This window comes from Athene noctua, chromosome 2, assembly GCF_965140245.1.
Source record: "Athene noctua chromosome 2, bAthNoc1.hap1.1, whole genome shotgun sequence".
Lineage (NCBI taxonomy): Eukaryota > Metazoa > Chordata > Aves > Strigiformes > Strigidae > Athene > Athene noctua.
The window spans coordinates 123,812,147-123,826,635 of record NC_134038.1 but is presented as its reverse complement, the minus strand read 5'-3'; the positions used below and the strand labels follow the sequence as shown (position 1 = coordinate 123,826,635).

The window sequence follows — 14,489 nt, the reverse complement described above, 5'->3', positions numbered from 1 at the left end:
GAATCAGAGCTCTAATTACACAGGAAATGCTAACATGTATTTCTTAAGGAGAAGATTAGTGTGGTAGCAACTGTACATCACTTACATGGAATGAACTAACCAGTTCCATTTGTAGCTGCCATTTGTCCTCATTCATTGTTAACAGCCTTCTTCAAACTAACACTTGATAAAAATTAAAAGATTCTAATGCAGTCCATTGGACTGTACGCTTAACACTCAAATAAATAAAACATGTCCCTAACCATAATAATCTCTTCAACTACAATCAGAGCAGTCCCAAAATACTTCTGGATTTTATTTTAACTTAAACTTTCTTACAAAGTTATAAAAATAATTTACTTGTGTAAATGAATAAAGATAACTCAGGAACCACGTTTGTATATGAAATTGTCTTAAAGAGGCCAGTAATCAAATTTGTTTTCATTAGTGTTGCAGCGAAAGCACACCTAACCAAATGCCCATTCAAAGACCAGCAAACTGCTATCAGTCAAATCAGTGGATCTCCTTCACTTACTACCTTTGCTTATTCAAATGAACCAAGGGACATGGAATGTAATTCACTGTTCTATTGAAGGGTTACAAATACACACTTAAAAAGCAAATTAACCCTCTGAGGAGATGGCCCTTCTGCAATAAAATGGTGTTTTAGGAAACTATCGAGCTTGAAGATAAGTGCTAAATATTCTACTTAAGTTTGAAAACTCAAAGCTTCCTTAATTAAAACAATATACATCTTTTATATTATAGCTTGTATTAATGGGTATGGTAGCTTTTCAGAGTATTGTTTATGAATATAATACATACATAGTGCTGGGTTTAATATTTTATTTGAATGACGTTTAATGTTACGCAAAATAAATTGTTATGTTACATCCACTGTGACATCAACTAAAATGTGAACTAGTTTGCATAGGTTAGTACTTTGGGCAGCATGATGTTGCTCTAGTCCACCAAGGCTTAAATATTCACAGTGTAGAGGAAGAAAAAGGAGTTAAAGCATTTCTACTAAAATATATTTTAATAGCTGGTGTTAACTTTCTGCATAACAAAAGCCAAATTAAGATGATACATCATATAATCCAAGAGTAAGTATATCTGTCCTTTGAAAAACAGTGTTACCTTCATAGCTGTATACTCCCAAATACAGTACAGTTTTGCAAAATAACTAAAACTTTACACACTTTAAAGCAAACATAAGCCAAACTGCACAGCGGTTCATTTTTGCTTTTTATATCACACTGCAAAAACCAACAGCTGAGAGAGTTTCCACATCATGCTAATCAATGTCAATACAGTCATTGCTGTCTTCCAATGGTCTAGCAATTTCTAATAGTAATATTAAATACACATGATTGAAATGCTACAGTATAGCTTATTTTCCCCCCTAAAATAATAATAATTAAACAAATGTCAACAACAACTGGATTACAACTTAAGTACAATATGCAAATTCTATTTATCAGACACAAGAAGCATATGAAATTCCTTTGAATATACTGTTGTAGTGCAGGCAGTTTAGGAAATATAGCTTTCAGGTTTTCTTTCAAAAGGAGAGATGGGGTTCCTATGGCATAAAGCTGGAGAAAATCACTAAAGCATTGCAAAATGGTTTATTCTTCTACAGCTCACCAGTACTTTGCATTTGCCAGCACATCAGTTTGGAGATCTTCTTTCAACAGCATCTTTTGTCTGTTTCAGTATATCATTTAAACATTTACTAACTAAAGCATATTCTGTATTTTAAATGGAGTATTAATCAACATAATTAAAATCTAACATTTTATAACCTGTACCACTTTCTGCCAAAGACTTCTGTATTTGTCATTTCTTTTTCATTGTACAAGATGACATGCAGTCATTGTACAATAAAAACTGGAATTACTACCTTTCCCAAGTATTGGAGACCTTCCATATCCCCAAGGAACACTCAGTAGGGACACATTTGTCAAAAATATAATCCATGGGAGGTGATTCTCTGTCAAATCCCAATCTGCTGAAGTGGTTTATGGTATGTCAAATGTAATCAAGAAAACCCTGTTTCATCAAGATTAAATGCTAATGTTCCATAATGAAAAATTACAACTGCAGTATCTGTAAGTAGCTTTGTTTAGAAAATTAAGATTAGCCAGGCAAGAAAGAGTAATGAAAAGCAAGGCACCCATTTGTTCTTCTATATATGTATTGAATATGGTCTATGCTGTATTCTACATTTATACTTGTGTTAGCAAGAATTACAGCACATTGTATCTTCTTTTTTTCTAAAATGCTTAAAATGGGTATGTGTGAACCTCCAACCTGAACTTTGGAACATCTTGGGAAATTCGGCTCCTTAAAAGCCTTTTCCTTTCCCCAGAAAAATGTTGTCTGCATGAAAAAAGTACGGTGAGGGGAACATGCTGTGTTAAAAAGGAATTTATACTTAAAAGGTGACAGAACAGTATAGAACATCTGTTCACCCCTACGTCCCACTGCATGTAACAGGCTCCAACATATGCCTTGTAAAACCTGTGCTGGCACAACTTAGTTGTTGACTTACTTTTCCCTACCTTACAAATTTTAGATCTTAAAAAACATTTTAATAATTGCACTCTGATAATTTGGGGCCTTTGATAGCATTGCTTAGAACAAAGCTGCATAATGACACTAAAGTTTGTTCTATATCAAAAAGCAGGAACCATTCCATATGAACACGAATTACTAAGCATATACAACATAAAAACCTGACTACATGAACTTAACTTAAAACAGATCTTAATAATTCTGCTGACATACCATTCTCAAGAGAAATACAATTCACATACTGGTTTTTCTTGATCTTTTTTATTTTGCAAATTGCTTTAGCTGCTTTGCCAGGCTAATGAATATTCAAAACTCATAAAGAAAATTTTATTTCCATTGTTTAGCATAACATAGTCCTCTAACGTTACCAAACGTTAATTTTCTGATTTACTTTTCACTATACATATAGTGTTCAACACTGTAAGCCATTTCTTCACTTAGGAAGAATGCTAGTGAATTTATAGATGGAGACTTTCTTTTTTATAAGTCACTAAAAATTGCAACTTGATGCAATATATCTATTCCCTATATTTCTTTTTATTCATATCTGGTTAACAAACTGACAACTTGTTTTTATTGTTGTCAGCATTACACAGCTAATAAAGCAGCACAGCAGCAAGTGATAGTCAACTCTGCCTCAGGCATCAATCAGAAAAATTTGCCAGCCATCACAAGATGGGATTCCTCTCCTTGCTGGTGATGGCTGCTGACGAAAACCAACACAGAAGCAGACTGTGTATTTCAGAGCTTCTAGCTCAGCTTACCACATCAGCCTTTTGAAAAAGCCATTTGAATTACAGAGCTTGCTAATTTAATGTGAAAGTTACCAGCAATGCACAAGGGTTTGTTGCAGCAAAACTTTCAAGAATTTTAAATTACTGCAGTGTCACCCATACAGACTGTGTATTTACAGTACTGCATCCCTGGTTTTAAACCATATTTATTGTAGTTAGATGCTTCTGGTCAGCTTTAGCCTTGAAATGCTGACAAGAAAGCACAGGCAATTCCAGAGTCGTGGAGATTTTTAATTTTTTTTTTTTTTTAAATGCAGTCATTCCACCCTGTTTGGCAGCTGGGATCAGCCCCATATTAGCAACACCTAAAATAAAAAATTGCAGAAGCTTTCCAATTCCTAATTGTATGGAAAAATAGAACTAACAGGTATTTGCACTGGCAATTTTCAGTTGACATAACAAATCCATACAGCCTGCCTTCTTTATTCTGTAGATATTGGAGGCTTGCCTACTTTGTGAAATGAGAAATACAAAATTGTCTATAAACTCTGTATTTCATTCTACTTCAAAAGTTTCAGAAATGGAAGAAGGCCAGCACAGGCTCAACACACTGAGATCTACTCCAAAATTAAAATTCTCTATCACATGGTTGAATGCCACAAATTATACTATCAGCAAAAACATTTTCTTCCTTACACATGTATGCATCCTGGAGTAAGTTCCCAGTGAATCTTTAACTCTTTTGCCCTTCCTTACAGAGTTTCTCCCTGGGAGGGAACACAGCACCCTTCTGGCACCCAGTTAAAGCAAAAGCAACTTCCCTGTGACCCAAGCCTGATGTCACAGATCCTCTCACAGGTCCATTGTGTCACCAGTTACCCGATCCTCTCCTCAGCCTCACAGACTGAGACCTGGATCTCTCAGTTCTGATCATAAGTTAATGGACACCAAATAGTGTATGTGAAGGTTTGTCAGCAAAATATTTGTACTGTTTTCTATGGATGGCTAAACTGAAGCATGATGGCATAGAGTATGTTGGACTTCTGTTTGGTTAGTTTTCCCTTCAGTGTCATTTATGAGAAAGATTATATCAGTAAAAGAAAACATAGTATTTCTCCATCATTTATCATTTGGCAAGCGTACAACCCACTGTTGGATCACCAAAATTTCTGGAGGAAATTGAAGCAATAGGCCATTGAGCTGAAATGCACTACAATAACCAGAGCTCTCCTCCACCCTTCAATGGAGGTGCAAGTATTTCTGCAGCAGGGGTAGGTACATTAGCTCATCAGCAAAGCAGCCATTAAGCAAGTTACCTGTGGTAGGAAGGAAGGATGTGACCGCAGGCTTTGTGTGACTGCACAGCACTGGGGCCTCACACAGGGTATTTATTTACAGCAGTACAGGTGAAGGTAAAGGAACTAACATGAAGTATTGGTTGTACATTGCCCTAATGGAAGTTTCTATTTAAATGCTAAGTATTATTAGAAGGAAATGGAAGAGTTGACAGGTTTTATAGTCTAGATAGTCTTTGCAAGGAAATTTCTGTGGAAAAGATACCGAAGAACCAGGCATGGATCTAACTGATGGACTGGGATGCAAGCAAAGCTGATAGAAGAGGTCAGTGTTGGAAATCAGAGAAGATGGGTAATCCAGGAATAAATGTGGGTATGCGAGAATCGGGAAATTTTTGCTGTCAAAACAGACCTGTTTACTGTAAGGCTGCTGGGCAGTAGGATTTTGTATTTCTTTTTTTTTTACTAGCATATCACTTGTCATTATTTCAAATGACTGAATTATCTACTCAACATTTTTATTTTTATTAGGATGCTAACTGCTCAAACATTAAACACCTCCCTAATAATTTGAAGATGTGTTCAGACTCAGTGTGTTAACTGAGTGTGACTTCAGAGTGCCATAAGAAGTGAATCGATTTTATGGTTGTTATTATAAAGAGAAATAATGTCTTTGAGGTATAGGGAAAAGGTATTTCCCCTTCACAGCTAATTGACTGAAATCTTTATAGGATTGGCAGCACCAGGCTTCCATATATGTTTTTCATTTTGAGGGAGCACTATTATAAGCAATGCTGTTTTCAAAGCTCTGAGCTTCTTGTTGATAATTTATCTTTACTTTAAAGGACTCTAAATTGGATTCTGAGTGAGAATGCAGACTCTTATAGCAGTGATAAAGTAATGAACATGTACTCTTAAAAGATTCTTCTGACTTTTTTTAAAAGGTTAGATTTTGAGTAAATCATAATAAAGCTCAAAGGACTAGAGACAAAAGTTAGTTAACAAACTCAATATAATTTGCTGGAAGCATTCCTGTTTTCCCAGTTCTCTGAACAGTACCATACATCCAGCCATCATCAATTGGTTGAACATTGATGATATAATCACCATCCCTGAAGGAAACTTCATCTTCATCTTGAGCACTGTAGTCATACATAGCTCTGTATGTTCTCTGTTGAAGGAAAGAAAACAAGGCTGTAAAGTCTCAGGCCTAAACAGAGATAGATTCTTTCTGTTCTTTGCACAAAGAAAATTAAAAGAGCAGAAAAAAAGAACAGAGGGAGCAAGGCAGAGAGAGAAATCACAAGTTACGTGTTGAAAAGAAATGGTATACCCTCCACCCTGTCAAATATACAGTGAATATAGCCCCTTTTTCCAAGTACCAATATTATTATTTTTGTGAACCTACACTGCACAAAGTCCTCATACAAACAGATTTTAAGCCATTCACTGCCTCTTGAAATATTCCAACTGTTCTTTCATATATTCACTCGTAACAGTTCATTGCACCTAGCCATGGCTAGCTGTGCTTCTGCTCCCTATCTCCATGATTCCCAAACAGCTTCTCCTGTCTCTTCACTACGGAAAAGAAACACAGTCTTCATCCAGGTCATTAACTTTGGCATCTCACTGAATGTCCTTCACTTCATTAGGATTTTACCCTAAATTAAGAATTAGGAATAGATTATCTAATTAAATAAAAAAGAAAAAAATAGACAAGATTTCAAAATGTCTGCAAAAATATTTTTTATGAATACTTGTTTTGCACATTCACATAAAAGGTTGATCTAAACAGAACACAAAGTCCTATCATTAGCTAAGCCAAATTTCTCTACAACTCTGTCCACTGTAAGGCAAGATTTCCATTTTCTTTCTTAATAGAGTATTTATTTCCACTCATAACCAATACAATTCTATCATTTACTGGAATTCAGTGTGGACTCTCAAAATCAGAGGGAACAGTCTCCCCTTGCATCTTAACAGCAGAACAAAACTAGCTCGTTTTAAAATTCCCGGGAGTACTTTCTTTTCCTTATACTGTCTCTTGACAGAAGAGCCGTTCAAGCATCACTGATAATATTCAATTTCTCTACCAGTAATTTTTGATACGTCACCATATCTAGCTGAATTTAAAGAGAAAAAAGATTAAAACAGTCAATATTTGAGTTAATGCGTAGTACTATTGTCTGAACCTTTTAAGAGAAGCAAACTTTCTTCTACTTCCCAGCTGAGGAAAACAACTCTGGATTGGTTTTATTCCATCTCATATATGATTTTTTGTGGGTTTTTAATGAAATTATTTTCATAAAATATGGAGATTCTGTCACACACAGTAAGACATTTGTCACCTGTTGGAAATGTGGGATGATCTAATCTAAGCACTATGAGGTAACTCATTATTATTGTTCCCATGCTAGAAATACACTTTTTGTCTTGATTTTGCCTTTATCATTGGTAGTCCAGATTAAACACTACAGAGGAATCAACTCCTGGTTAAACACTGGGGATCACTACCTTTCCTAACAAACCTCTCCGAAGTGTATTTGAGTCTTGCTCTGTATAACTGTTCTCTGCCATGCCTTGTAATGTTGCTGCCCTACAGGCTGTGACCAAGAGCAATTTCCAACCAGATGTATATGGTTTCTTGGTGGTTCCTTAATGTCTTCCAAGCGTTCATGAAAGGTGATGAAAAAAAGCATCATCGTTTATGCACTACATTGAAGCAACTAATTGGGAGGGTGATGTCATCACCAAAAATTCCTTAAAGACTCACAAACTAGAAAACTAGCGGTTGGACAATCCTAACGAATGGTCTATGCCTTTGAGAATCTTTATTTTTTTCCAAGTATTTCAATGATCTCTCTACTGAGCCTCGAAACTAACTCCAGAAAACAGTAAAAAATATGCTATTACATCAAGATCAGCAGCAGTTAGTCCTTTTAACAATTTATTTCAATAAAAGGTCCATTTAAGAGAAATGGTAGTAAGTCTATATCTGTCATAAGGAAGAGAATGGATTTTTCTCTGAGCCATGCTTATATGTCTCCCTTCAGTGGGCAAGGACTGGAGGAAGAGATTAAATGTTTTATTAAACTAATATAAAATTGAAAAAAAACAGAGAAGTTTTTCCTCACTCAGAAGGATGCTCACTCATCCTTTGAGCATCATGGCATAGGACATACTACTGCTGTCTCCTTTAAGGCAGCTTGACTACATCACTGTGGTGGCACAGTTGTGAAGACAAGCTGGTAATTTCAAACTTTAAAAAAATTTATTAGGGCCCTAAATGCTACTGAGAAACCTAAATTTATGGCCTTAACACCTAATTAGGTGCTAAATGGCTGTCAGGAGAAATCTCCATAATAATCCTGTTAGCATTTAATGCCTAATTATCACTTCAGAGTGAAGTCTGGGCTACATAATTGAGAATTACAATGCTTAAAGGACTCAAAGCAGGGATTTTTAAAATGCATTTTAGTGAATTATTCCTCTGTCAGTAGCGAGTTTAGCAAGTACTAAGAGTACATAAGAAAAGGTTGGGGTTTAGCTCCCACCTCCTCAGAGGTCTAACTTGCAGCTACTGCTTAGACAGAACAGTAAGTCTTGTGCATATGAAGAGCTGAAGCTCAGCTGTCATACTCCAGCTCTCCAGCCAGATGTGAGCTGACAGATGCATATTTCCACTTCATCCACCAGTTTATACTTATTCTATGCATCGCTCCTTGCAAGGAGCAGTACCTGTTCCAGTGTCCTTCACATACAGCAGCTATCAAGGAAAGCCAGCTTGTAACCTAGGTTTTGGTTTCCTACAGCTTTTAGTTATCTAAAGGCGTGAGAACACCCTCTGTTATTTTCTGAAGAGCCAAACAGCCTTCAGGGGTCTGTCATAAAACACTTTGTACTCCGAGCAACAATTTCATTCAATGCATTATGCAGAACTGCTTGGAAAAAGTGTGCAAAAGTTAAGAATCAGAAAATAACGTAGTTTAACTCGGGGGGGGGGGGGGGGGGGGGGGGGGCGGGAATCTACCAGGACTGTGTTAGGGTAATGCCTGATACAAAACACAGCTAAAAATTAAATAAACCAAAATTGGAAAATTTCCATTTCCCAATATAGGAAATTGGTGGACATGATTATAAAATTTTCTTCTGTCTTTTGGGGACCCTGATTTGATAATAATGCCACAAACCTGCTGAAAGGTAGGCTTTACTAAAGCAGCTAACCCTCCAATCATCTCCACCCTGATATAACCCATGGGATCTTAACGTCTCTCGCCCTAGAGATGTCCTGGACAAATTTAGGCACCGATGTGTAGCTTTGTCACCTTCATTGCTTTTAGTTAAGTCTCTAACACCACTTGTGCTTTAAGATCATTATTCAGGCTAGGATTTCTTTCCTCCAGTCTCCTCCCTCTCTTACTTTCTTTCATTTCTTTCCTCTGCCCTGGCTTAGCCAGAAGACACTGCACCTCTGGCAGTATTGCTCCAAGACGAGAACTGAATGGGCAGCAATGAACCTAACATTGTGTAAATTTGTCAGATCCCTATGGCATGTCCACTCCACTTTTTAAAAGCCCTCCAAGACTGCTATCAATCTCCAGTCTGTGCAAATCACTACATTTAAACACATCCACAACCAGGGGTTTCCCCCATCACACACTGAGACTCCTCTTGTATCATCCCAATATCTGGGTGTAACATGCCCAGCACACCTGGATAAACTGCACAGGCTAAAGAAAAGATAGCCTTTTGATGTGAAGGGGAAAGACAAAGGAGCATGCCAGGTTTCTAGCTGCATCCGAGATGCCTCTTCTGGAGCAGCAGCATCACCCCTGGGGTGATAAGATCATGCTTTGTCTTCCTCACTAGACCAGCAAGTTAGCAGTCAGCACCAGACCATCAGTTCTTGATTATGTTTGGTGTTTACTGTCTTCAAGGAAACCGCTGGGTTTTTAAGAGCAACAAGATCTGTTCAAACCATGATGTTTGCTATTTCCTTTTTTCCCCACTATAAACAGCTATTATCACTTAAAAGAAAGTCAAATGAAAACAGCTTCACAAAAGGGATAAGAAATCCCATTAAAGAAGACAGTCAATTCTTTATTTTTAAACTGCTTTAATGTCACTCCCTTCCTTTTCTTATTACCTTCCCATTCCCAGTTCAGGGAGGAGAGGCAAATGGTGATTCTCAAGACAACTGAAATTACATTTTTCAGCAGGCAGCCCACCAGGTAAGTCACTGGGAGATGAGGGAAATAGTAGCCATCTACCTGCTGATATAGCTGTGAAGGCTACTAAGTGCATTTCGGGATTTCCAGGCATCTCAATTCTCTAGCTGCTGGATTTGAAGGCTGTTTGCTTTGCTCCCCATTGACTAGCAAATTTGCTGGCAAAGCCGAGGCTTCCAGGTCTCCCACTTTTTGGACTCTGGCCCTTTTGGAAAGCAGCCAGCTCCCCAAGTGCCTTGCAATATCCTTGGAAATTAATGGCTGATTCTAGTATCAGCTGCCTCACAGCCGTCCAAAGACTTTCTCAGGTTATTGGCTCACCCAAAGATGCAGGTATCTGGATCCCAGACTTCTCAGCAAGTTAGCCCCTCAGCCCAAAGCAAATAAGAAACTGGCAAGCCTGGAAGCACCCAAACCTCACAGAACCTCATGATCTTTACAATATAAAATGCCATGGAGTTTCAGTCTGGAAGAACACTAGTTTCATCTAATCAAGCTGTAAGTTTGGTTCATAATTAAATACTTCATCTCTACAAAAGGTGACGGAGGTAGTAAATACACATCTATTAAAAGTAGTTTAGAATTCAAAATTACAAGTCAATATTTTTAAGGTAAAAGGTGACTGAATCTGAGCTACAAAATCTCTAGGCAGTGATGTGATATTTTAAAATTTCATAAGCATTAAAACTGAACTATATATACAAAGAGCTCAAAAAGAAAAAAGGAAGCTCATTTTCCTAAAAAAAACAGCTGAACACCCATTCAGCTCTCCTTTCATGACCAGCTACTTCTAAAATGAAATATTCACTCTAGCTTTACATTCTCATCCACCATAATTAAGAATTTCTTGACTGTGGCTATGGTTTCGTGATAAAGCTGCTTCTCAGTTGCCCAGCAGTATAACTTGATCTGATTTCAGGCACGAGTGGGTACATGACTGTTCTGCTGAATTAGAAAGGGCACACCAATATGGAGTCTGAGCTAGCTTTACACAAGCGGAGATGAGTAATATGGATAGGCACAAAGCCTGCTAGTACAAAATCGGCAAGTCAGAAAATCTGAAACAAATTTAAACCAACAGGGTGATCTTAAGAGATCAGTGGTTTTCATTCAGCACTAGAAGTCTGAATTCATCACAGAGCGTAACATCAGGGCTCAGCCTGTGAAATATTGTCCACGCGTCTACTGTTTGTTTTAAGCAGGTAGAAGATTCAGTTATTTCTCTGCATTCTGGAGATCATAAATGATTTTTTTTAATGTATTCTTGTCACTGCCCTCAGTCACTTAATCTTTCTTATACAGGAGGACTTATCACTTACATTTAGGACTAAGACAGTCAAACAGTCCAACTATAAATCTCAAGCGGACCAATTCACTCATATTTAAGAGATTTTGCAATAGCTGATGATGTTGCTTACCAAATAAAATAATTCTTTAAATCCAATACTCACCAGACCTGCTGAATGAGGTTGTGAATGCATGGACCTCATGGATGACATACTTGTCTGGTGCATGTATCCATATCCTTGGGACTGGCTTTGCTGATACGCCCCAGGGAGAACAGGGGCTGTGTGTTAAAGAAATACAGACACATAATTAAGTTTAAAAAAAAGTCCTTATCTAGAATTTTGTAGAAACTGTAGATTATTTTCATTGTAAGTAACAGTTCCTCAGTATGAAACAGTTCAGAATGACTTCCATATACAACATAAGGCTTTTCATTTGTTGAATTACATATAAATGTAGCCAAAGCTATAGCAATATATCCACAAACACTATCAAGGTTAGTTGGAAGGAAAAGCTTAATGTACCTTAAGAAGCTGGACCACAAAAAGGTGTACAAAAGCTTGAGACATCGCTAACCCAACTTTGATACTGCCATAGATGACACACTACATATCATGTGCCATAAAGTGCCATTTTTAAAGGAAAGATTGATGAAAAAAACTATGTAGTAATACAGTTTTGAAATGCTTCAGTAGAAATTCTCTGCAATTAATTCTTAACTCACTGCAAACTAACTCTTATTTATTGGGCTATGAATAAAGAAGGGCTGTGATTCACAGGAAGAGACAAAAATGTAAAAAAGTGAGCCCACAGTTGGGTTTCTTAGTTTATTCCGATTCCATCAACATGCTTAACCAAACACAGAGAGATTAATGGTTACTTAAATATTTTCAAGTCTACCTTTTTCAGCATCTTCATCTTACCACACAATTGTTCCACCTCAACACGCATTATATTCACATTATTTTAACAATTATATTAACAACTACATTATTTTAACAATTCTATACGCTAATCATTAGTATGCTGACTTCTATTTACCAAGAGCTGCTGAAAGGGTTAATGCAAACAACAAGGATTCCCTACCTCTATTGCTTAGATACTATGAAAGCATTCATAAACCTTCCATATCTGCTTAAACACCTTACTTCAGCAACAGACCAGAACAGAATGCATTAAAAACACGATCAAAAATCCGAGAAAAATAAACGGCATAAGTGACTACTCACGGTTTTCCTAGCAAGCCCAATAAGATTTTTTTAAAGCAAAATTAAGAGACTGCAGTTGTTTTCAAAATCTAAAGATTACAAGTTTAGTCACCGCATATTTGTGCATGTTTTGCAAGACTCTCATGCACTCTGAGAATAAAGATTTCTGGTTTGTGTGGAGGTTATTAGCCCATCTCCACTGTTACAAGAATTTTACTAGTTCAACTGGAAATTCATTTAGCTACATCAGAAAGAAAATGTATTTCTGCTGATACTTCTTCAAGTGGTCGATTTAGCTGGTATTCTACCTAAATCTTCTGATAAAAGCTGTCTTCTCCTTACAGGAGATGAAGCCCATGCAGTTCATGAGTCAAAAATCTTCAAACATGGAGTGATTCAGCAGTCCGATATTTTCTGAGATATATCTCTTGAGCATGCTGGGAAGTAAGAATCACTTCTGGAGCAGCCATCACACACAGATTCAAAAAGGAACAAATGTAGTATTTAATGGGGTTCACAATGTATGGAAGGACCCAGGACTTCTAAAATGAAAAAATACGGAGCAGCAGGAAACCTCCATAAAAAATAAAAGAAGTATTCGTATTTGCAGTAATAATACTCTGTCCTTCTCTGCTGCTTGACTGATCAGGACAATAAACGTGTGTCAAAAAGAACTACCGAGAAAATGTTTGCTGAACTATTTCAGAAAGAAAAATCAATCCTGTGCTTTCAGAAAGGTGTTTTACCTATCCCGCTTCCCCAGCTAACAAAATCATTGATTTCAACAAAGGTTCTTCTTAAAACATCCATTTAGCTTTACTTAGCATATTCAAATGCACTAGGTATGCAATTACAATTTGAGATGTTACTTTTTGCTCTACTATACTTGTAAATATAATACTGTAATTTAACTAGGGTTTTTCTGATTTAGAAAACATGTTTCAAACTATTGTAATGAATAGATTGCTTTGCTAAGTGAATGAAATTAAAGTGATACGCAGTCAGATGCAACACTGGAACATGATGAATAATGGATGTTTCAGAAGTGCCAAGTTCATTCTAATGACATATGAGTACAAAGACATTTTAAAGCAGCTTAATCATCAGAGAATTGCTGCTCATTAACATTTTCACAGGATTATCATGCATTAAGTGAATCGTCCTAAATAGTTCATCAAATAATTTGTTTCAGTGTTGTTACAATCTATTTCTACATGACCAGATGTAGCCCTTCGTAAGAAAATAAAGAAAAACATAATTTAATCAAGGTTCTGTGAACAAGATGGAATGAATATATATTTTGCCTAATTCACTACCACCAGTAGGTAAGTTCATAGAAGCCAACGAAGTCTCACGTCTGCAATACCAGCAGTGACCTGGTTTTGTGCACTGAAAACTGAGCACAGCTTGAACTTTTTCACTTAATAGGAAGTAGTATCTTAAGCCAACACTGGCTGCTGATCACTCAGCACCCTGCTCGCTCCACAGTGACAAAGTGCTGGTAGCTTCTTCCTGGTCTCTGGCAGGGGCAAACACCCCGAGCGAGAGTCCCTTTCTTCTTCCTAAGAGAAGATGCTGAGAGAAACTTTTTACTCTTGATTCCTTCTCCCCAAAACAGATCTCTCTCAATTCCTACCAATCATTCCTTGTCAGCATAAGGTAGCAAGCCTACTGACGGTCAGTGTCATTATAGCCTCCAAATTGACAGGCTAATTTTGGGGAAGATAACCCATGCCTTCTGCCTCTGTGACAACTGTCAGCAGCAGGTCTGAGACATGCTTTCCTTTTTTGCAATCAGCTTCTTGCAAGCTGAGAGAATTCTGTCAACCTGTCTCAGTGAACCTGTTTGCTAATATACCTGCAACAATGGAAACCGTAAGCCCAGGGAAATAAAGCATTTCTTTCAAAGTAACAGAAATTTTGGGAAGCATTAGAAGCTGAAGTATTAGAAAAAGATTCTATACAAACAAAAAGAAGGAAATTTCCAACTTTAGCTTTGCTAATTACCTTCCAGTCCTTTATTTACGTGTCATATATATGAGCATATATATCAGCATATATCAGTGTTAAAGACACTTGATCAAATAATTCCATACTTTTTTTTTTTCATTAAAAGAATACTGTAGTAGGGCTGCAAATAACAAATAATAGTTTTTAACAGTTTTTTAGAAAAGCTAC

The 14,489-nt window shown here is 36.9% G+C and overlaps 1 protein-coding gene across 6 annotated transcripts in view; it reads right to left on the bottom strand.

The window, feature by feature from the left end:
- Positions 1-996: 996 nt before the first annotated feature.
- NEBL (nebulette) overlaps positions 997-14,489 on the bottom strand; it is a 266,260-nt gene continuing 252,767 nt past the window's right edge. For 5 of the 6 annotated variants that reach the window (XM_074900171.1, XM_074900169.1, XM_074900166.1 and 2 more), the window contains 2 exons: positions 11,268-11,383; positions 997-5,759 (listed from right to left, as the gene is read on the bottom strand). In XM_074900171.1, the coding sequence (XP_074756272.1) occupies positions 5,583-5,759; positions 11,268-11,383 (293 nt within the window). In that variant the 3' untranslated portion in view covers positions 997-5,582. The remainder of the gene's footprint in view (positions 5,760-11,267; positions 11,384-14,489) is intronic. The other variant, XM_074900170.1, reaches the window with a different exon arrangement.